This window comes from Erythrolamprus reginae, chromosome 4 (assembly GCF_031021105.1).
Source record: "Erythrolamprus reginae isolate rEryReg1 chromosome 4, rEryReg1.hap1, whole genome shotgun sequence".
In the NCBI taxonomy this organism is placed as follows: domain Eukaryota; kingdom Metazoa; phylum Chordata; class Lepidosauria; order Squamata; family Dipsadidae; genus Erythrolamprus; species Erythrolamprus reginae.
In genome coordinates, this window is record NC_091953.1 from 26,202,833 (window position 1) to 26,229,062 (window position 26,230).

The 26,230-nt window shown below is 41.3% G+C and overlaps 1 protein-coding gene across 3 annotated transcripts in view; it reads left to right on the top strand.

Annotated features, from left to right (window-relative positions):
• Positions 1-26,230, top strand: part of MTUS2 (microtubule associated scaffold protein 2) — a 375,450-nt gene that overhangs the window by 171,763 nt on the left and 177,457 nt on the right. The window contains exon 1 of one of the 3 annotated variants that reach the window (XM_070749866.1): positions 19,214-19,435. The exons of the other annotated variants lie outside the window; for them this stretch is intronic. Within the exon in view, the coding sequence (XP_070605967.1) occupies positions 19,297-19,435 (139 nt within the window). The 5' untranslated portion in view covers positions 19,214-19,296. Of the gene's footprint in view, positions 1-19,213; positions 19,436-26,230 lie in introns of those variants that run through there. 3 annotated transcript variants of the gene reach the window in all.

Consider the following 26,230-nt stretch of genomic DNA (forward strand, 5'->3'; position numbering starts at 1 on the left):
GAACTATATTTCTTATAGTGGACGTCCAATTGCTCAGTTTTCTTAACAACAAGGACAAAGCTTTCTGCTTTAGCCAATGTAATTACTTTCCTTCTTTCTATTTTTCTGTGGAAATTGTAGATATTATTTTAGCTGTTGCTCTTTTTACAATAAGTGGTATTTATATAAGCAGCTTTTCCCTCATTTAAAGCCTTGTATTGTGTCAACACAATTCAAAAATAACATTCGCCAAAAAAGTGGACTATACTCTTGATGTTTTCATTGAAACTCTCCCTTGTGTACAATTCTGAAAATTATTTTTCAGCGCGTGAAGTACTTGGAGAGGGTTTTTTTTCCTATTGCTGCTCCAAAAGTTGATTGAATGCATTATAGAATTAAAGAACATATATGGAATTGTAAGGGCCACAAAGCATGATACCTTAGTTCCAGATCTGTAATCCTTGAGTCTTCCTTGGTACTCAGTAAAAAACAAACTTCTGTAGCCTCATATACATCCTGTACAAAATAAAGTTAAATAGGACTGTTGCTGTGTTCAATTCCTTTGAATGTTTCTTCATTACATCCCAGCTTGTGTCATATATTCAGAATTAATAGATTACATTCAGAATTGATGCCAACTCTTCTCTTTGTGTTGAGTGTCAAGTTTGACTGGCAATGGGAAATGTCTTATTTAATAAAGAAAAATCAGGATTATTATATTATATTATTTTATTTTTTTAATGACATTGCTATTTAACAAAAATACTTTTAAAATAATATAATATTGATACTGACCCAGGCTGAGAAAGCTACATTAAAATAATTCTGATTATTTTGATTCTGATTAAATTTTGATTACAATTCTGATTAAAATAATCTCCAGTGGACATTTTCTGAAAAAACCCAAGATGAAATGGATTACTGTTGGGTAGATCTGCCACTTACTTGTGAATACCATATTTTTTAATAGAAAATTTAGACAGTCAGTAGATTTTCTTTCATGTGATCATATTTTGACATATAACTGACTGACTTCAGGTTCAGAAAGAATTTCAGAATAGACTTTGCTGCAGAGTTACCTCTTCTCTTATTTATTCTTGGTATTTATGTCTGTTGGATTTGAAGAGCAGATAGGGGAGCTGCCAATCAGAACAAAAGATGATGGGAACAGTGGCGGTTGTAGAAGTAGTCACCCAAGTAACTACTTCTGAAATAATAACCAATGCACAGAATTGAGATTGCATTGCTCAAGGCACTGGAGTCTTGAAGCTACTCTCAGGCACTGGAGTAACAGAAGCACCTTGGCAACTTTCTGGCATTCAGTGCTAGAAAAAGAGACGTAGGCTACACTAGCAGCTGTAGTGGCTGTTCATTATTTCTAATTAATCCCAATGCATACAGATGGTGACTTTTCGAATTGTCAAAGATAGTCATTCCCACTGCAAATTTATTAAGAGCAAGTGTATGCATGTGGAAAATATAACTCCAATCTGGTGCTACCACTGTAGAGATGGAAAAATTACACCTGAATTCAGCAGTATGCTATGTTCAGATGGAGACAGTGCGCTGGTTCATTGGCTGAGCAACAGAGCAGGGATCTTACTAGATGTAATCTCAGCTCTGCCATCCACTTTGCCTTAAGCCTTTTTTAATTTTTGCATACTTGATCTTTTGATTGGCAGAATAAGGATGATCAGGCTTATATTACAAAGCTGTTAGAAGGATTAAAGCAAAATGTTAGTTAAACTCATCTTCATGGAACCGGACCAGATTATCTCAGGGACCGCCTTCTGCTGCACGAATCCCGGCGACCAGTTAGGTCCCACAGAGTGGGTCTTCTCCGGGTCCCGTCAACCAAACAATGTCGCTTGGCGGGACCCAGAGGAAGAGCCTTCTCTGTGGTGGCCCTGAACCTCTGGAACCAACTCCCCCCAGAGATTAGAATTGCCCCCACCCACCTTGCCTTTCGTAAGCTGCTTAAAACCCACCTCTGCTGCCAGGCATGGGGGAACTAAGATACACTTTCCCCCTAGGCCTTTACAATTTTATGCATGGTATGTTTGTATGTATGATTGGTTTTTATATAATGGGTTTTTAACTGTGTTTTAGTATTGGATTTTGTTATACTGTTTTACTGCTGTTGTTAGCCGCCCCGAGTCAGCGGAGAGGGGCGGCATACAAATCCAATGAATGAATGAATGAATGAATGAATGAATGAATGAATGAATGAATGAATGAATCTATCTATCTATCTATCTATCTATCTATCTATCTATCTATCTTCAGTGGACCAGTCAGGCTGGTGATGGGTGCAATACCAACATTGCAGGCAGCGGTGGGATTCAAATATCCCATCTAACAAAGGACTGCTGTCTTCGGTGCTACCGGTGCGCCCTCCAAGGCCGTCGCAGGTATGCAGGCATCAGGCAGGCATGCACATGACCATCAGCATAGGATTTGGCTTCTGCACATGCGCAGCAAGCAAACTCATGCATGAGGACACTCGTGTGAGCAAGATTTTGGCAATTTTCAGCTATATTTTTGCTTCCGTGCATGCGCAGAAGCAAAAAAATCGGTGAAAATTGCCAAAATCTCGCTCATGTGAGTGCCTTCAGGCAGGATCCTATTTGCTGCACATGCGCTAACGTTCTTACCGGCTTGCAGGCTTTTTCATTGCTACTCTCTCCAAAGAAGTTTTTTTCCAGCCCTAAGTCTTTGAAGGCTTTTTTTAAATTGCTACTTGCGCAGAAGAAGGTTTTTTTTTCCCAGCCTAACAATCTTCCCGGCTCTTCCCAGCTTGCAGGCTTTTTCATTGCTACTCTCTCCAAAGATTTTTTTTCCAGTGCTAAGTCTTTGCAGGCTTTTTTTCATCGCTACTCACTCCAGATAAGATTTTAAATAGTCCAAACCAGGGGATAAAAGCTGAAGCTGACCAGACTAAGGATGCTGGCCAGATGAATACCTAGTAGACAGATTCCCCCCCCCCCCTCTTTTTTCCTCCTCCAAAAGTAAGGTGCATTTTAAACTCTGGAAAATACGGTATGTATTTTTTTTTTTTAAAGTATGCAATGTTATGGAAAGGGGTGAAAAAGAAAAAAATGTAATCAGCCAAAAAAAAAGGGCAGATACAATTTTTGACATTATGTAAGATCTGGAAAACTTGTGGCCGCCCTGTCAGATCTCATAAAATGCTGCATTACAAGTGATTTTGTGAAAGAAAATCAGCAATCAAAGCACAAGCTGGAAGCTGGCAATGTTTTATTTTTATACGTCTTGATTTCACACTGTTACTTACAGACGAAAATGCAAAGAATCAATGGTAAAGGTCAGTTCTCAAGAGACATACATGTCTTGAATTGGAAATCGTGCTTGCTATTTTTTTTCAAGTGTTTACGTTTAAGACTTTAATTAGAGACAAATATAGGAGAACTGTTTAAAGCATTTAGACAGTTGTTTTCCTTGACCTTATCAGCGTCAGAAATCCAAATCTGGATTTATACTTCAGTGCAGAAGGAACAGAGCTTTGCATTTGCTTCATATCTTTCTTCCTGAATTTTGCTTATATATGTTCTGTCTGGGTGCCCCCAGACTTCAACACCAACTGGAAAAAGCAGCCAGACACGTTGGTAAAAGCAAAAGCACTTTATAGTTTGAAAAATAAACACAGAGAAAAACCTGTTCTTCCCAACAGGCAGGCTATGAGACTTCACAGCAGAGTCCTGATGGCCAGACAATACAGCAGACTTCTTGCTGGCACACCCACCACTGTAGAGAATAAGACCCACACCTTTCCCCCCCAAGGTTTCAGTATTCAAAGTCACAAACCAGAATTCCAAGACGCCAAAGATCACAGCCAGGTCCCAGGACTCCCAAAGATAATACTCCACAAGCCAGGAAGGGTGGGTCTGCCTTTTCAGCCTTTCCAGAGAGCACCACACCCAAACCCAGCTGTTGCCTCTTTAGTGCTGAAAGTACCTGGCTAATTGTCCCCTTCGTTGTGTTGCTCTTCTCTGCCGGAGATCTATGATTGCTTGTGCATTTTCATCTAAGGAATCCAGGCTGCTTGCTGGGGAGAGCTCCCCCGAGGGGGACTCTGGCTGTCCTCCCTCTCCCTCAGCCTGAGATTCCTCCTCCCCGTCTGCCTGAACCTCCTGTTCCTCATCCTCCCCCTCTGAGCAGGAAGCCGGCAGAGGATCAGCCGTTCCCTGAGGGGCCTCAGACGGAATCACAACAATATATATATGAGTCTTGAGGCAGTAAGAATTTCACCATCATGGCAATGTTTCTGTTTTGTGACTCTGCTGACTGAAGATTAGCCAATGAAGCCATGTTTGAGTGATCTATAGGAAACTAGTACTACTACAGCCGCCAAAAAAGCCAACACAGGTCTAGGCTGCATTTAACAGAAGGATATAATCAAAATCACATATGTTCTGCCCAGGGCCACCATCAGGAATTTTGAGGCCCCATACAGCCTAAGTGTCTGCCCCCCCGCCATTTTAAAACTACTGCCCCCAAATCCCGTGCCATGCCCACCATGGCCACACACCCTGGGCAAGCCCTCCCCCGGCCCTCTGAGGTCAAACACAGCCCTCTCTCACTCTCTTCCTTCCTCTCTCATCTCTTTCTTTCTTTCTTTCTTTCTCTCTTTCTCTTTCTCTATCTTGCTTTCTTCCTCTCTCTCTCTTCCTTCCTCTTTCTCTATCTTGCTTTATTCCTCTCTCTCACTCTCTTCCTTCCTCTCTCATCTCTTTCTTTCTTTCTCTCTTTCTCCATCTTGCTTTCTTCCTCTCTCTCACTCTCTTCCTTCCTCTCTCATCTCTCTCTCTCCTTTTCTTTCTTTCTCTTTCTCTCTCTTCCCCCTCTTTCTCTATCTCTCCCCCTCTTGCTCTCTCTCTCTTTTTCTCACTTTCTCTCTCTTGTTTTCTTTCTCTCACTCTTTCTCTCTCTCGTTCTCTCTCTCTTGCTATCTCTTTCTCTCTCCCCTCTTTCTCTCTCTCTCTCTTCCTCACTTTCTCTCTATCTTGCTCTGTCGCTCTCACTCTCTCTCGTTCTCTGGACGCTGACGAAAGTGATTTTCAATGTCCCTGCCAGTCCGCCCGGAACATTCAAATTAAGAAAAAAAAAAGCCGGCAAAGGTTTTCTTTCTTTTTTTTTTGACAAGAAAAACCTTGGCCGGCGGAGGAGAAAGAGAGGTGGATCGGGTGGGTGGGCGGGCATGCGGGGGGCAGCGGCGAGTAGCCAGGGGCGCGAGGGGGCTAGAGGAGCAGGGGGGCTGGGGGCGGCCGTGGCGTGCGCGCCCTTGGAAAAGGGTGTGCGGGGCCGGGGGGGCCTTTTGGGGTGCGCTGGCTAAGGCATGCGCAGCCTACAGCTACAGGGAACGCCCCAGCCACCCAACCCTCATTCCCTCCTACCTTCGCCACGCGCTCCAAGAGAGGGCCGGTACGAGGAGCTGGAGCTCGGCGTCGGCACTGCTCACTGGGCACAAATTACTGCGGGCACCAGGGGGCCGGCAAAACCATCCGGGCCCCCCCTATTTGTCAATTTGGCCGGGCCCCTGACGCCACTACCAGTAGTACCGCCCTATCGGCCCTGGTTCTGCCGGGCTCTCTGGTAGGAGCCTCCCGAAAATTCAAGGGTACAAATTTCAGACACGCACACGTTTGAAAATTCAAAACAATGTTCTTTATCACAAAATTCAAAATAAACTAAGCATTCTTTTTGTATTGCAAAGAGCACTCGTCCCAAAACAACCGGGTAGTCTGTACAATTTCCCTTAAGCAGTCATTAAATACTTAGCTAGCAGCTGTGAAGAAACTTCACACCCCTTCTTCTTCCAACAAAGTGAGACACACACACACATACACGTTGCTCTGCTTTGGCTTCAAAGGCGTGAAAAATCAACAAAGTCCAGAAAACAGCAACACACGATTCCTGAAGAACTGTGATCAGATACTCTTCCACAACGGCCAAACCCACACGCTGCTATTTATAGTAGCAGCCCTAATTACTGGAGCCCCACCCAAACACAGGTGGCCTCTCTTATCTCCTGTAATATGTCTCTTCTACGCATAATTCTGTGCTTGCGTGGGTCCAAGACGTCTTCATCCGAATCAATGGAAGATAATGGAGATTGACTGCCTGGGCTGTGTGCCAAGCCCCCCTCTTCCAAGTCACTCCCACCTTCTTCTTCGTCTGAGGAAACTAAACTCTGAACTGACTCTGTCGGCAATAACACAGGCCTATGACATGTTGAAGTTTCCCCTGCATACACCTCCACATTCCCTGGGGCAGGAGCTGGGCCAGAGCCAACCACAACAACATATAGTGTTAATACCACTCTATAAGGCCTTGGTAAGGCCGCACTTGGAATATTGCATTCAATTTTGGTCGCCATGATACAAAAAGGATGTGGAGACTCTAGAAAGATTGCAGAGAAGAGCGACAAAGATGATTAGGGAACAGGAGGCTAAAACATATGAAGAACGGTAGCAGGAACTGAAAAGAAGGACGAGGGGAGACATGATGGCAGTGTTCCAATATCTCAAGTGTTGCCACAAAGAAGAAGGAGTCCAGCTATTCTCCAAAGCTCCTGAGATTAGAAGAAGAAGAAACGGGTGGGAATTAAACAAGGATACAACTAAAGAGACATTTCTTGACAGTTAGAACAATTAATGAGCGGAACAGCTTGCCTCCAAAAGTTGTGAATGCTCCAACACTGGAAGCTTTTAAGAAGATGTTGGATAACCATCTGTCTGAAGTAGTGTAGGGTTTCCTGCCTAAGTAAGGGGTTGGACTAGAAGATCTCCAAGGTCCCTTCCAACTCTTTTGATGTTATTGTTACATTAACCAGTGAAAGTGTTTTCATTTATTTGTTCATTTGTTGTTGCACCAATCCCAGAACAGTTCAAACTTCAAAGTCACAGAAACCAATAAAAATCCATCCACTCAATCCACCATTTGTTCAGCTGACCAAGAACCAGAAAACCTGGTGGTTCTGTTAATCAATAAACTTTCTTTCCAATCAGCCTCCAGCATCTTTCTCTGAGCTTGGAACTGAACCAGATGGATTTACCTTCCAAAAATTCATTTTTCGATTTTCTATAACTCCTCAGTTCAACCAAGTGACATTGAAAGGCTTACCATTCTAAAATTATAGAACATTTAAAACAATGAAATTGTTTACTGGCTAGATCAGGGGTGGACAATTAGTTTTCCCAAGGGGAAAACTAGACTATATGGACAGTGACGGGGAGGGGGGGCACACAGTGGGGGTAGTAAATTTATGCACTATTTATTGAATACTTAATAGTTCTTTTATTCTCCTTCCTTCACTAGTACTTTAGTATGATCCTTAATTACTTTTAAAATAGGAAATAATTAAATAGTATGTTTTTACCCATAAATGGTTTAATCATTTTAATCATTATCTAGAACTGAACTTTTATAGCAATTCAAGAAAATTGAGCTACTTGCCTAATCTGTTATCATACCGAACCTTGTGGGTTCAGTATAAAATCTTAAAATGTTACCTCAACAAATAATGCTGTCTATTATTGGTCCTTTTTGTGGCTATTCAAATAATGTGACTTAATCAACTAAAAAAGAGTCCAAGCACCTATTTGAAAACTTATCTTGATCAGTAAGCCTCTCCCACCCAGCCACATGACCTTTAAGCCACCCCCCGGTCACATGATTGTCAAGCCATTCCCACCTGGTCACATGGCCTGAAAGCCACTTCTCCCCGGTCACATGACCACTTCTCCCCGGTCACATGACCACATCCACACAATAAATCATGCTCACAGTGTGGTAGTAATTTTTTTTGCAGCCCTCCACTGCCAAGGTGCCACATGCAGAACTAGTTGTGACATGCAAAACTAGTTGGACCACTGCCAAAGGGCCGGATGTAGATTAGATTAGATTTATTGGATTTATATGCCGCCCCTCTCCGCAAACTCGGGGCGGCTCACAACAAGGTAAAAACAATACATAATAACAAATCCAATACCCACCAATCTAATTACAATTTTAAACTTAAAAATTCATTAAAAAACAACCCCAGAATATTAAAAAACACGCATACAATCAATCTAACATCAAAAACAACATGGGCAAGGGGGAGATGTTTCAGTTCCCCCATGCCTGCCGGCAGAGGTGGGTTTTAAGGAGTTTGCGAAAGGCAAGGAGGGTGGGGGCAATCCTAATCTCAGGGGGGAGCTGGTTCCAGAGGGTCGGAGCCGCCACAGAGAAGGCTCTTCCCCTGGGTCCCGCCAGACAACATTGTTTAGTCGACGGGACCCGGAGAAGGCCAACTCTGTGGGACCGAACCGGTCGCTGGGATTAGTGCGGCAGAAGGCGGTCCTGGAGATATTCTGGTCCGGTGCCATGAAGGGCTTTATAGGTCATAACCAACACTTTGAATTGTGACCGGAAACTGATCGGCAACCAATGCAGACTGCGGAGTGTTGGTGTTATATGTGGGCTATAGAATGCCCAAGTCTGAACTAGACAGAAGTTACAGTCATGAATACAAGCTTACATATGAGTCCTAGGAATAGTTAATGTCTAACTTTTCAACTGTGCTTACGAACACAGATTCTTGGGATACTTGCCAGGAAATTCTATTACAGTGTCAGATAACTTTCCTTGAGATATCATTTGCATTTCCAATTGCCTCCAAAACTCTTGTTGCTTCCCGTTGCCTGTTACACAATGTGTATGATTTTAGACCCTCAGACTAGTCAGACTGACACTATTTGTTTGCACAAAACGAATCTTAGATGTTTTCATGCAGAAGAATATAAAAATATTGTTAAAGTATCGCTGCAAAAAAGCATTCTTGTTGTACTGCCTTTTTAGAAAATGTATTTTCCTTACACATTTTGATTTCAGGTAGCCCAAAAGGAGATAAAGAGAAGATTCTTAAATCATTATATTAACCTTAAACAAAATAAAATCCCATTTTCAAAATAAAGGTAATTTGTTCATCGTTTATTTGGGGAAGTTTAATAGGGGAGAATGACCCCATTTTATTGACCCAGTTAGATTTTTATTTTTTGAGTTACTGACAATTACCTGAATGGAAGTGGAGATTAAGGAAAGCTGATTGCTTGCCCTCTGTGCTTGTCTTTGATGTGAAAATGTTCTCTTTTTTTCTGATGCTCGCAGAATAGCAATAGTGATAAATTCTCCAATGTCAAAGCTTGATGTTTAGTTAATTTTTATTTTTATTGACTAATGGAGGCTTTTGTTTGCATTTTATACAAATGCAGTGATACCTCGTTGTTCTGTCTGCCAACACCAACTGAAAAAAGCATCCAGACACGCTGGTAAAAAGCAAAGTCCTTTTATATCTTTGAAAACAAACACAGATAACAAAAACTGTTCTTACAAACTGGAATGCTGTGAAGCTTCACAGAAGAGTCACGACGGCCAGACAATACAACAGGCTTCTTGCTGGCACACACACCACTGTAGATAATAAAACCCACGCCTCCCCCAAGTTTTCAGCCTTCGAGGCCACAAGCCAGAATCAGAGACACCAAGGATCGAAGCAAGGTCACAGGACTCCCAAAATACAGGAAGGGCGGGCCTGCCTTTTTAACCTTTCTGAGGAGAACCACACCCAAACCCAGCTGTTGCCTATGAGGGATGGAAATACCTGGCTAATTGTCCCCTTCGTTGTGCTGCCCTTCTCTGCCTCATAACTATGATGGCTTGTGCGTTCTCATCCAATGACTCCAGGCTACTCACTGGGGAGAGCTCCCCCCTGGGGGTCTCAGGCTGTTCCCCCTCCTCCTCGTCCTGACATTCCTCTTCCCCGTCTGCCTGGTCCTCCTCCTCCTCCTGTTCCTCGTCCTCCCCCTCTGAGCATGGAGCCGGCAGAGTTCCAGCCATTCCCTGAGGAGCCTCAGACTGAACCTCTTCTTACAAACCCCTCGTCATACAAACTTTTTGAGATACAAACCCAGGGTTTAAGATTTTTTTTGCCTCTTCTTCCAAACTATTTTCATCTTACAAATCGATGCCCTGCCTCTGGACTTCTGTTGCCAGAGAAGCACCCGTTTTTGTGCTGCTGGGATTCCCTGAAGCTCCCCTCCATGGGAAACACCACCTCCGGACTTCCATGTTTTTGCGATGCTGCAAGGGAATCCCAGCAGCGCAAAAACAGGCGCTTCACTGGCAACGGAAGTCTGGAGGTGGGGTTTCCCAGTGATGGGAGCATCAGCGAAATCGCAGAATCAAAAAACCATGGAAGTCCAGAGGTGGGGTTTCGAGGACTTCTGTGTTTTTGCGATGCTGCAATTTTGCTGAAGCTCCCCTCGCTGGGAAACCCCACCTCCGGACTTCCATTGCCAGAGAAGTACCCGTTTTTCCGCTGCTGGGATTCCCCTGCTGGGATTTCCCTGCAGCATCTCAAAAACACGGAAGTCCGGAGGTGGGGTTTCCCATGGAGGGGAGCCTCAGGGGAATCCCAGCAGTGCAAAAACGGGCGCTTCGGCTGGCAAAAGGTGTGAGTTTTGGGCTTGCATGCATTAATTGCTTTTCTATTGATTCCTTGGTTTGTAAGGTTTGTAAACATTATTTCATCTTACAAACCTTTCACCTTACAAACCTCGTCCCGGAACTAATTAAGTTCGTAAGACGAGGTATCACTGTACTGTGTGGCTATACAGCATGAAAGTATATAATTAGTCAGTCTCTCTCTCCACACCTTCATGTGTGTGTGTGACAGAGAGAGAGAGAGAGAAAATGAGAGAGAGACAGACAGACAGGGAAGGAGGGAGGGAGGGGGGGAGAAAGAGAGAGAGAGAGAGAGACTCTTAAATGGATCACAATAGCTATGTTAAGTAGAAAATTAACATTTAGCAATTCTGTGATTTAGGTTGCTTCCTACATCCTTGTTGCTTTCCTCAGCAATTTGCCAAAGAAATCAGATCATTTCTTTGTATTCAGATACGTTGCTTTAATTCAAGTGATAAAACAACAATAACAAAATAAATTATATATTAGTGATATTTGCATGTTTCCAGAACTTTAGCAGTATTGTAGTTTCATGCCTTTGGAAAGCTGCTTTTCAATTGTTCAGATTCCTTAGTAAAGTCTGACTAGGTTTTATTATATTCTTTTTATGACTCCTCTCCAACTGAGAATTGTACTATTTCTGGGTTTTTTTTGTCACTGTTCTTTTTATTTGTGGACCTAAGTGCAGTCAAGAAATGACTGAAAGATGTTATATTATAAAAGACTTCATCCCTTTTGTTGTTATAACGTGATCTAGATTGCACTGCCTAATGGAAGCTTAGCATTATTAGCAATAATAAAGTTCAACAAGCTCATTTATTCAATAAGTAACTTTTTATACTGGGATTATAATGCATTCATATATATAAAATGGAAATGGGTGGATCAAATAGCAAGAAGAATTGATGGTAGGTGAACCAACACAGTCATAGTGTGATGACTCGGAGCATGGCACAAAGGCAACACAGCCAGAGAATATGTACGAGTCCCTTTATTAGCTCCAAACTTTGCCCCTAACGTCCCTTTTACTCTCCGGTCTGGAGAAAAACTCTGCCACAAACCTGTAAGCAGGAAAAACATCCAACTATAAATTCAATGAGGCAAGATAAGGTAATTAATAAGGAGTTAAGGAGTTCCAGAATTGAAGTAGCACAACAGTAAAACAAGCCAGTTGGGAGGATGCCAGGAACTCAGATAAAGCAGTGAACACAAATATGAACTCATCGTTTGTTCCTAACAACCGCCCCTTCCATTTTCTCTCCTTTAAATTCCATTCCCCAGATGTGCCTTGTGAAGGGAATTGTAAGCCACGTAACCTACATTCTTCTCTATTCTTCCCTGTGAGCCCTAGGATGAGGAGTGGGTCTTGGTCTTCATCAGAACCCCCTCTCCCATGTTCTACCTCTCCCCTGCTCTGCGCAGCCTGATTTTGCCCTTCCCCAGTTTCCTCCACAGCCAATGGAGCCACTCTTACCCTCAGTTAGCTGTTTATCTTCCATCTCAGAATCCATCTTCCATCTCACTCCGACAGGAGTATGACACATAGAATGGATCCCACTTGATAAAAAGTGTCCACGAAAGAGACCTGAAACAAGATGGATCGACAACATCAACAAGTATTGTGGGCGCAGTTGGCAAAAGAAAGTTCAGGACCATAATGGCTCCCGCAGATGCATTTTGTATGAGTTGTAGTCTCAGAACGCTTTTCAAAGGTAGCCCCATGTAGAGTGCATTGCAGTAGTCGAGGCGAGAGGTGATAAGGGCATGAGTGACCGTGCAGAGAGCCTCGTTGCTTCCGGGGCAGCCCTGAGGGCCAGATCTAAGAATCCCGTAGGCTGGATCCAGCCCCTGGGCATTGAGTTTGATATACCTGGCATAAACAATAGAAACATAGAACCACAGAAGATTGACGGCAGAAAAAACCTCATGGTCCATCTAGTCTGCCCTTATACTATTTCCTGTATTTTATCTTAGGAGGGATATATGTTTATCCCATGTTTAAATTCAGTTACTGTGGATTTAGCAACCACGTCTGCTGGACGTTTGTTCCAAGCATCTACTACTCTTTCAGTAAAATAATATTTTCTCACGTCATTTCTAATCTTTTCCCCAACTAACCTCAGATTGTGCCCCCTTGTTCTTGTGTTCACTTTCATATTAAAAACACTTCCCTCCTGAACCTTATTTAACCCTTTAACATATTTAAATTTTTCAATCACGTCCCCTCCTTTCCCTTCTGTCCTCCAGACTATACAAATTGAGTTCACGAAGTCTTTCCTGATAAGTTTTATGCTTAAGACCTTCCACCATTCTTGTAGCCCGTCTTTGGACCCGTTCAATTTTGTCAATATCTTTTTGTAGGTGAGGTCTCCAGAACTGAACACAGTGTTCCAAATGTGCGCTGTATACAGCGGGATCACAATCTCCCTCTTCCTGCTTGTTATACCTCTAGCTATGCAGCCAAGCATTCTACCTGCTTTCCCAATCTTCAGAATTTGTTGTTTGGGCCATATACAGTGGTACCTCAGTTTTCAAACGCTTCTCAGTTCGAACAAATCGGTATTCGACCAGGAAATTCAAGAAACTTTTGCCCTGAAATCCAAACAAATATTTGGAACTCGAACACTCGAGAGAGCTGAAGACAGAAACCGGCAAGCTACACACACACAGAGAGAGAGAGAGAGATATGGGGATAGAAGCATGTAAGCTAGAGGGAGAGACAACTGAGGAGGGGAATTTATCTTAAATTGTTTTGGTTCTCAACCAAATCAGTTCTCGACCACACTTCCAGAACGAATTGTGGTCGAGAACCGAGGTATCACTGTACAATGCTGGCTTAAAATAAAATCTGATGTGTCCTGATTGAGCGAGTTATTGGTCTCCTCTATTGGTATCTCTGAGTCCAGAATTCTTTATTTAAAAGTTACCATTGCCTCACCTTCTGCCAGGTGCATCAACATCTCACTGGAAAAACCACAATTTATGTAACGTGTCATTTATTTGGCATTTCCAAGAAGAAGAATTGTTATTTTACAAACCTTGGGGCCGAGAGTGAGATTTTAAACCCTGCCTCCATATGTAGACCAGTGATAGACATACATTTAGCTATTTGAAATATCTTTTTCAGGAATCCAGTTCGAACTCTTTCCAGGTTCTCCTTGCTGACACCTGGATTTAACTGCACTCCGCAGAGGAGATGTGCCGAATTCTTGGCTTCAAAAAGCTTTGAAGCAGCTGATGTGTACTGGGTCCCCTAGAGCAGCGTTTTTCAACCAGTGTGCCGTGGCACACTAGTGTGCCGCGAGACATGGTCAGGTGTGCTGCGAAGCTCAGAGAGAAAGAAAGCAAGAGAGAGAGAAAGAAAGAGAGAGAGAAAGCAAGAGAGAGAGAAAGAAAGAGAGAAAGAAAGCAAGAGAGAGAAAGAGCGAGAGCGAGAGAAAGAGAACAAGAGAGAGAGAAAGAAAGCAAGAGAGAGAGAGAAAACAAGAGAAAGAAAGAGAGAGCAACAGAGAGAAAGACATAGAGGGAGGGAGGGAGAAAGAGAGCAAAAAAGAGAGGAAGGAAGGAAGAGAAAGAAAGAGGGATGGGGAGAGAGAGAGAGAAAGAAAGAGGAAGGAAGGGAGAGAAAGAAAGAGGGAGGGAGAAAGAAATAGAGTGAAGGGGAGGAAGAGAGAGAGAGATAATTTTTTTGTCCAAACTTTTTTTAGCCCCCCCCCCTCCCTCAATGTGCCCCAGGGTTTCGTAAATGTAAAAAATGTGCCGCGGCTCAAAAAAGGTTGAAAATCACTGCCCTAGAGAAAAGGAGGGGATTGATGCTTCTGAACTACTCAGAGCATTCAAAGCAAACCTGACAGATATGAAAACAGTTTTAGAGAGTGATCTCCCCCCTACCACTTAAGACATGTACATTGATCCAGTTATTAAAAAGTAATGGGGATAAAAGACATCCTTATTCAGTTGTTTTGTTAGTTGGCTTTATATATGAGACATTTATGTCTATAAGGCATCTCGCTCTGAAACTAGTAACAGAATAATCGAGTTGGAAGGATCGTTGGAGGTCTTCTGCAAAGGAATGATTGAGTCTGTCATCTGCACCTCTATAACCGTCTGGTTCGGTTCTGCAACCCGACAAGACCGACACAGACTTCAGAGGAGAATCAGAACTGCAGAAAAACAAATGAGCCGGGGTGGCACAGCAGGTAGAGTGCTGTACTGCCGGCCACTGAAGCTGACTGTAGATCTGAAGGTCAGCGGTTCAAATCTCATCACCGGCTCAAGGTTGACTCAGCCTTCCATCTTTCCAAGGTGGGTAAAATTAGGACTCGGATTGTGGGGGCAATATGCTGGCTCTGTTAAAAAGTGCTATTGCTAACATGTTGTAAGTCGCCCTGAGTCTAAGGAGAAGAGCGGCATAAAAATTAAATAGTAAGTAAGTAAGTAAGTAAGTAAGTAAGTAAGTAAGTAAGTAAGTAAGTAAGTAAGTAAGTAAGTAAGTAAGTAAGTAAGTAAGTATAAATAAAGATAGATAGATAGATAGATAGATAGATAGATAGATAGATAGATAGATAGATAGATAGCTGCCAACCTGCCTTCCATTGAGGATATGTATACTGCACAAGTCAAAAAGAGGGCGGGGAAAATATTTACTGACCCTTCACATCCTACACATAAATGGTTTCAACTCCTACCCTCAAAACGACACTATAGAGCACACCAAAACAACTAGACACAAAAACAGTTTTTTCCTGAATGCCATCACTCTGCTAAACAAATAATTCTCTCACCACTGTCAAACTATTAACTAAAGCTGCATTACTATTACTATTTGTCTTTTCATCGTTTCTATCACCTATCTCCTCTCACTTATGACTGCAGGTCTGTAACTTGGTTGCCTGCATCCTTATAAGTTATATTGCAATTGTTTCCTGATTGTACCTTATGTCTATCATTATGCGTTGTACCTTATGATCAATGTATATTTTCTTTTATGTACACTGAGAGCAAATTCCTTATGTGTTCAATCACATTTGGCCAATAAAGCGTTCTGTTCTGTTCTGTCCTGTTTTTCAGTATGACTGTTGAATGAATGTTAATGGAAGTTAAAAATTAGAATTTTTAATGTTAATGGAAGTTTAAAATTAGAATTTTAAAGATTGTCTTTATGTATATTAATTGTCTTTATGTATATTAATTGGATTGAATTGCTGCTGTTTCTTGTATATGTTGTGTTCTGTCTGGGTCACTCCAGAAGCCAATACCAACCCAAAAAGAGAAGTCAGACACACTGGTAAAAGGCAAAGGCAGTTTTATAAAATTCAAGAAAAACACAGGCAACAGAAAATGTCCTTACAAACAGGAAAATGCTGTATCTTCAGATATATTCACGAAGGCCAAAAGTCCATGCAGCAATACAGAATTCTTGCTGCCAAGCCAAGGCTGTAGATAGCAGACCTATACCTCCCACGGATCTTCCAAAGCTGCTGGGCCACAAGCCAGGAACAGAGACGCCGAGAAACAAGACAGGATAACGCCACGCCAAGCTGATAACACTCCACATGGCTTAAAGGGCTTGCCTGCCTTTTAAACCCTGCTGATGAGTACCACACCCAAACCCAGCTGTTTCTACTTCAATGGTGAAAATATCTCTTTAACTGCTCCTTTCGTTGCTCTGAACGTCACTGTCTCATGTCAATGACAGCTTGTGCGTCATCACCTAATGACTCCAAGCTACTGGCTGGGGAGAGCCCCCCCCCCCCGGGGCTCTCATGCTGTTCTCCTTCATCCCATTCCTGATTTTCCTCTCCCCCCTCCGACTGTTCAGCCCCCTCCTCTGCGCTGTCATCCTCCTCCGGGCATGGAGCCAGCAGAAACACAGCTGGTCCCTGAGCAGCCTCAGGCTGAATCACAACAATGTTGTGAGCCGCCACGAGTCCTCAGCATGTATTTTCAATAAAACGGGAGAGTGTCAATTCTTTATATAACACAGCGCAGTGCAGCCTGTCTGTCTGCTCCTCTACTAGGGGGTGTTCTCTTCTTCCAGGCAGTGCTTTCAATTTTGGCGACTTTCAGATATCTGGACTTCAGTTCTCAGAATTCCCTAACCAAAATTTGGGGAATTGAAGTCCATTGCTGTGAGCCGCCCCGAGTCTACGGAGAGGGGCGGCATACAAATTTAATAAATAAATAAATAAATCCATCTTAAACTGTAGAGTCCTTGGTCCACTCTGGCCTTGGTCGTTTTCTTGCAGATCTACTGTAGATAACACTACCAGCACTGACAATGTTACCTGGTTGGGTAATGAAAAGTCTGGAAGGCAAAAAAGCATGCTCATATAGCACCAAAGATTCCACAGTTTCAACTCTGAGCCGCAAATATTCACATCCGTTCATACATCTCTAAATGTTGCCAAATTTGAAAAACACTAATCTAAGGAGTTTTTTTTTTAATAAACATAAAATTATAGTTTTTGTTTTATTAGGCTAAGCAGACTTAACCAAGCACTAATGGACTAAACTGTCTTTCTTTCCCTTCGTACAGATGGGAATAATTATGTCTGTGCCCCAGTCTCTAAGTAGGGCAGCTGAATTATCAATGAAAGTGAAAAGTGAAGCCAACACTCAAGCCCACCACTCAGGGTGGGTTTGTTATCAATTCAGCTGGAATTAAATTCAGGCCTGGAGCTTTTCCAGTTTTAATTGCCTAATTAGTTTACATATTTCAGCAGCTGAAGACCATTCCAGCACAAGCCGTTCCCTTAAATCAATGTCAGCACCTTGCAAATAGTCCTCTTCCTATAAAGAATGAAAATGGGTTTCTCAGATTATTGCTGTGACATAAAGTGGGCTTCAAAAATTCTAGCGGAGGACTCTCTGCCCGTTTGATAGGTGTGGCCATGTTGTGCGTGGCCTAATTGGCATCCTGCACCACGGCACCGTATTAGATGTTACTGTAAAAGTTAATTTTAAAAAACTAGATAATAAAGGCATGAATACATAAACATGAAGATGGGATCTTCCTCTTAACCTACTCTTATCTTACCTTTCTCCGGATATCCATATTTCATATATTCCATTGATCCCTGATTTCTAGGGCTCATATTAAATACTAAGGCCAAACTAAATAACCAGGACAGTGTAATATAAAGCTTATTTATTTATTCATTCATTCATTCATTCATTCATTCATTCATTCATTCGATTTTTATGCCGCCCTTCTCCTTAGACTCAGGGCGGCTTACAATATGTTAGCAATAGTACTTTGTAACAGAGCTAGGCTATTGCCCCCACAATCCGGGTCCTCATTTTACCCACCTTGGAAGGATGGAAGGCTGGGTCAACCTTGAGCTGGTGATGAGATTTGAACCGCTGACCTTCAGATCTACAGTCAGCTTCAGTGGCCTGCAGTACAGCACTCCACCTGCTGCGCCACCCCGGCTTGATATGCATATCAAGAAATAAATATGGATATAGCAAAATACGCTGACGATACTCAGCTGTGTATCTCCACCCCATGTCAGTTCAGTGAAACGGTGGAAGTGATGTTTCGGTGTCTTGAAGCTGTAAAGGTCTGGATGGGGCTTAACAGGTTAAAACTCAACCCTGACAAGACTGAACGGCTGTGGGTCCTTCCTCCTAAAGATGATTCCATCTCTCCATCTTTGGTCTTGGGGGGGGGGAGAAACAATTTCCCCCTCAGATAGGGCTCGCAATTTGGGTGTCCTCCTAGATCCACAGTTGAGGCTAGAACAACATCTCTCGGCTGTGGCTAAGGGGGCTTTTGCGCAAGTGCGTCTTGTTTACTAGTTGCAGCCCTACCTTGACCAGGAGACACTCTGCATGGTCACTCATGCCCTCATCACCTCTCGTCTTGACTATTGCAATGCACTCTACATGGGGCTACCCTTGAAGAGTGTTCGGAGACTTCAGCTGGTGTAAAATGCAGCGGCGTGTGCAATTATGGGTGTACCTAGGTACGCCTGTATTACTCCATCTCTATGTGTGCTGTATTGGTTGCCAGTCAGTCTCCAAATGCAATTCAAGGTGTTGGTTATTACCTTTAAAGCCCTAAATGGCTCATGGCCAGACTATTTAAGGGACCGCCTCCTTCCTCATACCTCGCTGTGGCCAGTAAGGGCCTAGAGTCGGCCTTCTCCAGGTCCTGTCCGCCAAACAATGTCGGTTGACGGGACCTCAGGGAAGAGCCTTCTCTGTGGCGGCCCTGACTCTGTGGAATCAACTGCCCCCAGAGATTCGCATTATCTCCTTACTGGTTTTCTGGAAAGCTGTTAAAACGTGGCTTTTCCGGGAGGCCTGGAATTGAGATTGATTATTAGTATATATGGTTTTTTATTATATACATGATTTTAGTGATGTTTTTACTGTTTTTTACTTGTATTGTATTTATAACCATTGTTAGCTGCTCAGAGTCCATTTCGGAGTGAGCGGCATATAAATGCAATGAATGAATGAATGAATAAATAAATTTTAAAAATGCAGTTTAAATCAGATTTAAATTATCTACCACCAAATTCTGAGTCTGGCAAGACATTTCTGGATTGTTTTTATACTTTTTTCTTCCTAAACTTGTGTTTGTAGATATTTTTTTTTACTGTCTGGCAACCAAATATGCTTGCTTAGCAATATTTTCCTTTCTCTTGTGTTGTATGTTTATAAGCAGGTTGTTAGGAAAATTACTTCCTAGTTACCTATTGAACTGTAGGAAGAAAACGCTTGTTAAGTATAATGACTTTCTGTGTAGCAGTACTGAGTTAGTATTAAGCATTTAAAATAATGATACTGGAAAGTATTTTTGAAGACTTTTTTATGCATAAGATGATAATATACACTCTATTTTATGTTGTGCCTTTATTTTCATTAATATTTGAACATCCTTCAGCAGACATCAGGGGGGGAAATCAGCCAAAGAAATGTAAGTTCATACATATATATATTTATATTCATTAAACAGTAATTTTTTTCAGACCACTCTAATCTTTCTCACCCAATATGTTCTAATTAAAATTAAAGATTAAACATAATCTAGTCTTACTTGAGCTCTGGAAAACTTGTAGTTTAAATTACTTTTTGTCTGTCTGTCTGTCTCTCTCTCTCTCTCTCGATGTGTGAGTTTGTGGGAAAGAGCGAGCAAGCAAATTTTATAATGTGTTGACTGATACGTAAATAGCGAACAATTAGAGAAAACGATTTGGGTGAATGAATGCAAAATTATTTTAAATTAACATGATAAAGCTTCATAAATGAAGTATAGTCATATTTACGCAGTCCTGTTTTACGTAGATGGGCTATAATTCTGCCTTACATCATGTAGCTTCTAGAAGTCTTTGCAAGCTGTGCCTATTCATTGAGGCTCAATTTTTGTAGGGGGAAAAATGCGTGGAAGCAAAGAAATCACCTACAAGAGTCCCAGCGACCGGTTAGGTCCCACAAAGTCAGCCTTCTCCAGATCCAGTCAACTAGGCAATGTCATTTGGCGGGGCCTAGGGGAAGAGCCTTCTCTGTGGGGGCGCCGGCCTTCTGGAATCAGCATCAACTATTCTTTCAGTAAAATAATATTTTCTCACATTACTTCTAATCTTTTCCCCAACTAACCTCAGATTGTGCCCCCTTGTTCTTGTGTTCACTTTCCTATTAAAAACACTTCCCTCCTGAACCTTATTTAACCCTTTAACATATTTAAATGTTTCAATCATGTCCCCCCTTTCCCTTCTGTCCTCCAGACTATACAGATTGAGTTCATGAAGTCTTTCCTGATAAGTTTTATGCTTAAGACCTTCCACAATTTTTGTAGCCCGTCTTTGAACCCGTTCAATTTTATCAATATCTTTTTGTAGGTGAGGTCTCCAGAACTGAATGTGGTCTCACCAGCGCTCTATACAGCGGGATCACAATCTCCCTCTTCCTGCTTGTTATACCTCTAGCTATGCAGCCAAGCATTCTACTTGCTTTCCCTACCGTCTTCCCCTAGTCCATTGTTTCCTGTTGTTTATTATTGAGGAAACCATAAACTAACCCTAATATTCAGTTTATCCAAATCTTTGCTTCTTTTTATCACAACAAAAGATTATTACTTCCCCAGAGTGTCTTCCCTTAGTTTTTAATCCACAAGAGGCCCTCCGTTAGAGTTTAAAATTACTGTATTTATTATTACTACCTTATGTATGACTTCTCAATAGCTTTATGCAAATCCAAGTAAATTACATGCTTTTGTAACCCCTTTCTTGATTTCTGCTATGTGTGGTACAGTATATTTATGCGGTGACATATTTTGCTGTTTAGGTTTTCCATTTCAGTTTATTAAATGAAGTTCTTTATTCAATTTTAATATGTATCTTCCCTCACTATTGTGAATTATATTGTTTATCTAACTCTTAGTAATTTAAATGAACACTTTTCTAATCAAAGAAGAAAAATCACTTTACTTTATTCACCATTTAATTTATGGAAAGTTACACATTACTGTATAGAGATGAATGTATTTTCCTAAGATGATGGATGCCAACAGTATTGCTTTCCAACTATAAATTTTGGCTTGAAAATTTACTTTAGTAGGTAAAGCTGATCTAGCAATAAGAGTGACATACGAAAGTGTAACTGAGAAAATCTAAGCCGTGGATTGAAGTCCTTAGTGTACAGATGATAGAGAAACTATAGTGGTAAATAATCTAGCCTTTTCTTGCTTGAAGCTTATGATTAGATGTTTTCTAATGTGGATTCCCCTTCAGGTCATGAGTCATTTTGAAGATGTAGAGGTGGTGTGTATTCATTCATTCATTCATTCGTTCGTTCATTCGTTTTTCATTCATTCATTCATTCATTCATTCATTCACACCTTTGAACTGGAAAAGCTGCAAAAAAGGGCAACAAGAATGATCAAGGGAATGGAGCATCTCCCTTATGAAACCAGGTTGCAACGCCTTGGTCTCTTCAGCCTTGAAAGATGGTGTTTAAGGGGTGACTTGATCGAAGTGTATAAAATCATGCAAGGGATAGAAAAGGTGGTTAGAGAAAAATTCTTTTCTCTATCACACAATACTACGACAAGGGGGCACTCCCTAAAGCTCATAGGTAAGAAAGTGAGGACAAATCAAGGGAAATATTTCTTCATTACTGTTATTTATTAATCAAATCCACAGAACATTTTTGATATCCTCTATTTTGAAGTGAAAACTGGATGATTAAGGTCAACAACTGCTTTCCACAACAAGCCGTTCTGATTCTACAAATTCCTCTTAGATCTCCAGAAAGGTGATTTTGATAATTCTCCACTGTTTTATCTTGGGTGAAAAATGGCACCACTTGTTTCTTCAGATAATAACTTTCAGGTCACACTTACCAAGCATTGCACTTTCTGAGTTAGACTCCTTCAGAGAATCACTTCTAAGGCTATGCTACACTTGTCAGATCTCACTTCAAGTATGTCTCCAGTTCTGACAGAAGATTTCAGACTAATTGGGACAGGTTCAAGGAAAAGTAGCAAAAATGACCAAAAGACTGGAAATCAATTCCTCTAAAGAAAGATTAAAGGAACTGGATACCTTTATCCCAGGAAAATAGAATGGAAAATATGATTGCATTCTTCAGTTGTTACAAATTGTTTTTAGGAGAACCAGACAGAACATAGATTGAAGGGTTAAACTAAATAATGTCATGTTTTGATTGATTTTATATTATTTTATTTTATTTATTTATTTATTTTGTCCAATACACAATAATACACAATGAAGATTATAGAGCAGAGGTCCCCAAACTTGGCAACTTTAAGATTTGTAGACTTCAAATCCCAGAATTCTCCAGCCCACACAGCTGGCTGGAGAATTCTGGGAGTTGAAGTCCACCAGTCTTAAAATTGCCAAGTTTGAAGACCTCTGTTATAGAGGATATAGTAGAGAAGAAATATGAGATATAGGAGCGACTATAGGACAGGGGATGGAAGGCACTCTAGTGCACTTATGTACGCCCCTTACTGACCTCTTAGGAATCTAGAGAGGTCAACTGTGGATAGTCTAAGGGTAAAATGTTGGGGGTTAGGGGATGATACTACGGAGTCCGTTAATGAGTTCCACACTTCAACAACCCGATTACTAAAGTCATATTTTGTACAGTCAAGTTTGGAGCGGTTAATGTTAAGCTTGAATCTGCTGTGTGCTCTTGTGTTGTTGTGGTTGAAACTGAAGTAGTCTTTGACAGGCAGGACATTGCAACATATGATCTTGTGGGCAATACTTAGATCATGTTTAAGGCATCGTAGTTCTAAGTTTTCAAGACCCAGGATTGTAAGTCTAGTTTCGTAGTGTATTCTGTTTCGAGTGGAGGAATGAAGGGCTCTTCTTGTGAAGTATCTTTGAACATTTTCAAGGGTGTTAATGTCTGAGATGCAATATGGGTTCCAAACAGATGAGCTGTATTCGAGGATGGGTCTGGTGAAAGTTTTGTAAGCTCTGGTAAGTAGTGTGAGATTTCCAAAGCAGAAGCTACGTAGGATTAGATTAACAACTCTTGAGGCCTTCTTAGTCATGTTGTTGCAGTTGGCTTTGGCACTTAGATCTTTAGTTATTAGTATCCCGAAGTCCTTGACTGAGTGGGGATTATCTGTGATAATTTGTTTATTAAGTTTGTATTTGAAGTTCTGATTCTTTTTGCCGATGTGTAGGACAGAGCATTTGCTGGTTGAGATTTGGAGTTGCCCTGTGTTGGACCAGTCAGAAACTGAGTCTAGGTCTTTTTGTAGCGTAGTTGTGTTTTGAATGTTAGACTTTTTAAAAGCTAAGAGACATTCAACAGGAAATTATTAACAGATTGTGTGTGTTCCAGCAGTGTTTTGTAATCAATCATCAGCTGAATTCAGATCCTGACAGCTTCAAAGACCAATCCATGATCTTTCTTGGGAACAGTACCAAAAGGCACAACATTTTGCAGGAAGTTGTCTTTTTTTTTTTCTGGAGTTGCCAAATGTATTTGGTTTTTATTTGCTTTTGAAACGTACTTATTTGAACCTTTCCATGAGTGAATAAGGCCGCCTCAAAGCCTTCTGGAAACATAGAAACGTAGAAGATTGACGGCAGAAAAAGACTTCATTGTCCATCTAGTCTGCCCTTATACTATTTCCTGTATTTTATCTTACAATGGATATATGCTTATCCCAGGCATGTTTAAATTCAGTTACTGTGGATTTACCAACCACATCTGCTGGAAGTTTGTTCCAAGGATCTACTACTCTTTCAGTGAAATAATATTTTCTCATGTTGCTTTTGATCTTTTCCCCAACTAACTTCAGATTGTGCCCCCTTGTGATCGTGTTCACTTTCCTATTAAAAACACTTCCCTCCTGGACCTTATTTAACCCTTTGACATATTTAAATGTTTCGACCCCCCCTTTTCCTTCTGTCCTCCAGACTATACAGATGGAGTTCATGAAGTCTTTCCTGATACATTTTATGCTTAAGACCTTCCACCATTCTTGTAGCCCGTCTTTGGACCCGTTCAATTTTGTCAATATCTTTTTGTAGGTGAGGTCTCCAGAACTGAACACAGTATTCCAAATGTGGTCTCACCAGCGCTCTATATAGCGGGATCATAATCTCCCCCTTCCTGCTTGTTATACTTCTAGCTATGCAGCCAAGCATCCTACTTGCTTTTCCTACTGCCCGACCACACTGCTCACCCATTTTGAGACTGTCAGAAATCACTACCCCTAAATCTATGGAATAACTAGGAGTGATCGACTCTTTGTCATACCACATTGGATGGCACTTCAATTCTCTCTTGACTTTTCAGGAAACGTATTGCAAGAACTGGCAAAAGATTTTCCCCGAGTTCCAACAATTACAATTCTTGGGATGTTACAAAAGCAATGTAATTTCAAACTACAGACCCTTTTGGTTTAAAATATTTTTAAAAGCAAGGAGGGAAATGGAAACTTTCCAAGCTGTCCCATAAAATTGAGATATACTCTGTAGCTAGCTTTTCTTTGACAACGCTAGTGAAATCCCTCTCTTCCATTAAAATAATAGAAACTTAGCTATGCAGAGAGAGAATATTTGGGTGAGGGGAGGATTGGAACAGTGGAGGGAAGTTTTGAAGTCCAACCTTAAAAATGAAGGGACAATAATCACCTAAAACAGTGGCTCCCAACCTGGGGGTCAGGACCCCTTTGGGGGTCAAATTACCATTTCACAGGGGTCGCCTAAGACCATAGGGAAAAAACAAATTTCACATGGTGTTAAGAACTAAAGTTTCTATTCTGGCGCCTTAGAACATATTTTTACAATCCGACCAATCAGGCATTTACAGTGGGTGTGTCCCTCGGACCTTTCTGCCAATCAGCTTAAAGCTCTGTTGGGACAATTGGCATTAGACTTATGGTTGGGGGTCACCACAACATAAGGAACTGTATTAAGGGGTCGCGGCATTAGAAAGGTTGAGAACCACTGACCTAAAAGAAATCTTGCATTTACCTCCTTATGTTTCCATGGAGAAGCACAACCAATTTCCAACTAAAAAAACTTTCAAACTTCAACCCAACCTGATCTACTTATTAAAAATAGGTTGGCAAACTTATAAATCGTTGAGTGTTTAAGTTAGTTTTACGTTCGTATAGATTATGTTTTTGTTTTTAGTTTCTTTTTATGTTTTTCTTGTGAATTCTTTTTGTTGTTTTGTATTTGCTTTTTTAATGTTAATAATTAATAAAAATATTTCTCTTTAAAAGAAATATTATTTAAATGGTATTTTTTCCTGATTCCCCTGTAACAGACCATAACCTTGAGCAGTGTCCTTCTTCAGTAGCCATAACTGGATTTAGGCTCAATTATGATTTGCCTCTAAGCTTATGAATTTTTTAGGAGACGACTTTGATTAATGTTATTTTTCACTCTCTGTGTATTCTGAGGACAGTCAGACGGATGCTGTATCCTGCCTAAGGACTTCGCACCTTGCATCTGTTTTCTAACTGGCTCAAAGAAAGTAGCGTAATAGATCTGTCACTCTCACTCCATTCCCTGGGCTCCTCATTACTAGTAAAATGCCAGCAACTTGGAAATAATTCAAAGAAGAACTTCAGAATTGATTAAGAAATTGGAAGGATTTATCATACCCTAATTTCTAGTATACCGAAAGATGAAAGAACTGAATATGGTTGGCTTGAGTAAGAAAGAGGTGAGGAGGTAGGAAGGAAAACACAATGCTTGTTTGTGTTTGAAGACTATAAATATCACAGAAAGAAAGGTACCCAGAGGTATCAACTATCTTTTCTAGTTTTAAAACCAACATGTAAAAGTAGAAATTGACTGTCAAGGACAGTAAAACCATTCTTTTTAAAGCAATATTTCTCTGTATATTAAGCTTGAAGAGCAGACCCTGCTATGTTTTGTGAAGTTGAATAGGTAGAGGCAATAGTGAATTTTGGCATTTTTCCTTTCTAGAAATCTGTTGTAGTTGGCTCTGGCCCAGCTCCTGCCCCAGGGAATGTGGAGGTGGATGCAGGGGAAACTTCAACATGTCATAGGCCTGTTTTATTGCCGACAGAGTCAGGTAGTTCAGTTTCCTCGGACGAAGAAGAAGGTGGGAGTGACTTGGAAGAGGGGGACTTGGCACACAGCCCAGGAAGTCAATCTCCATTATCTTCGGTCGATTCGGATGCGGAAGTCTTGGACCCACGCAGGCGCAGAGTTATGCGTAGAAAAGACCAATTGAGGACATATTACAG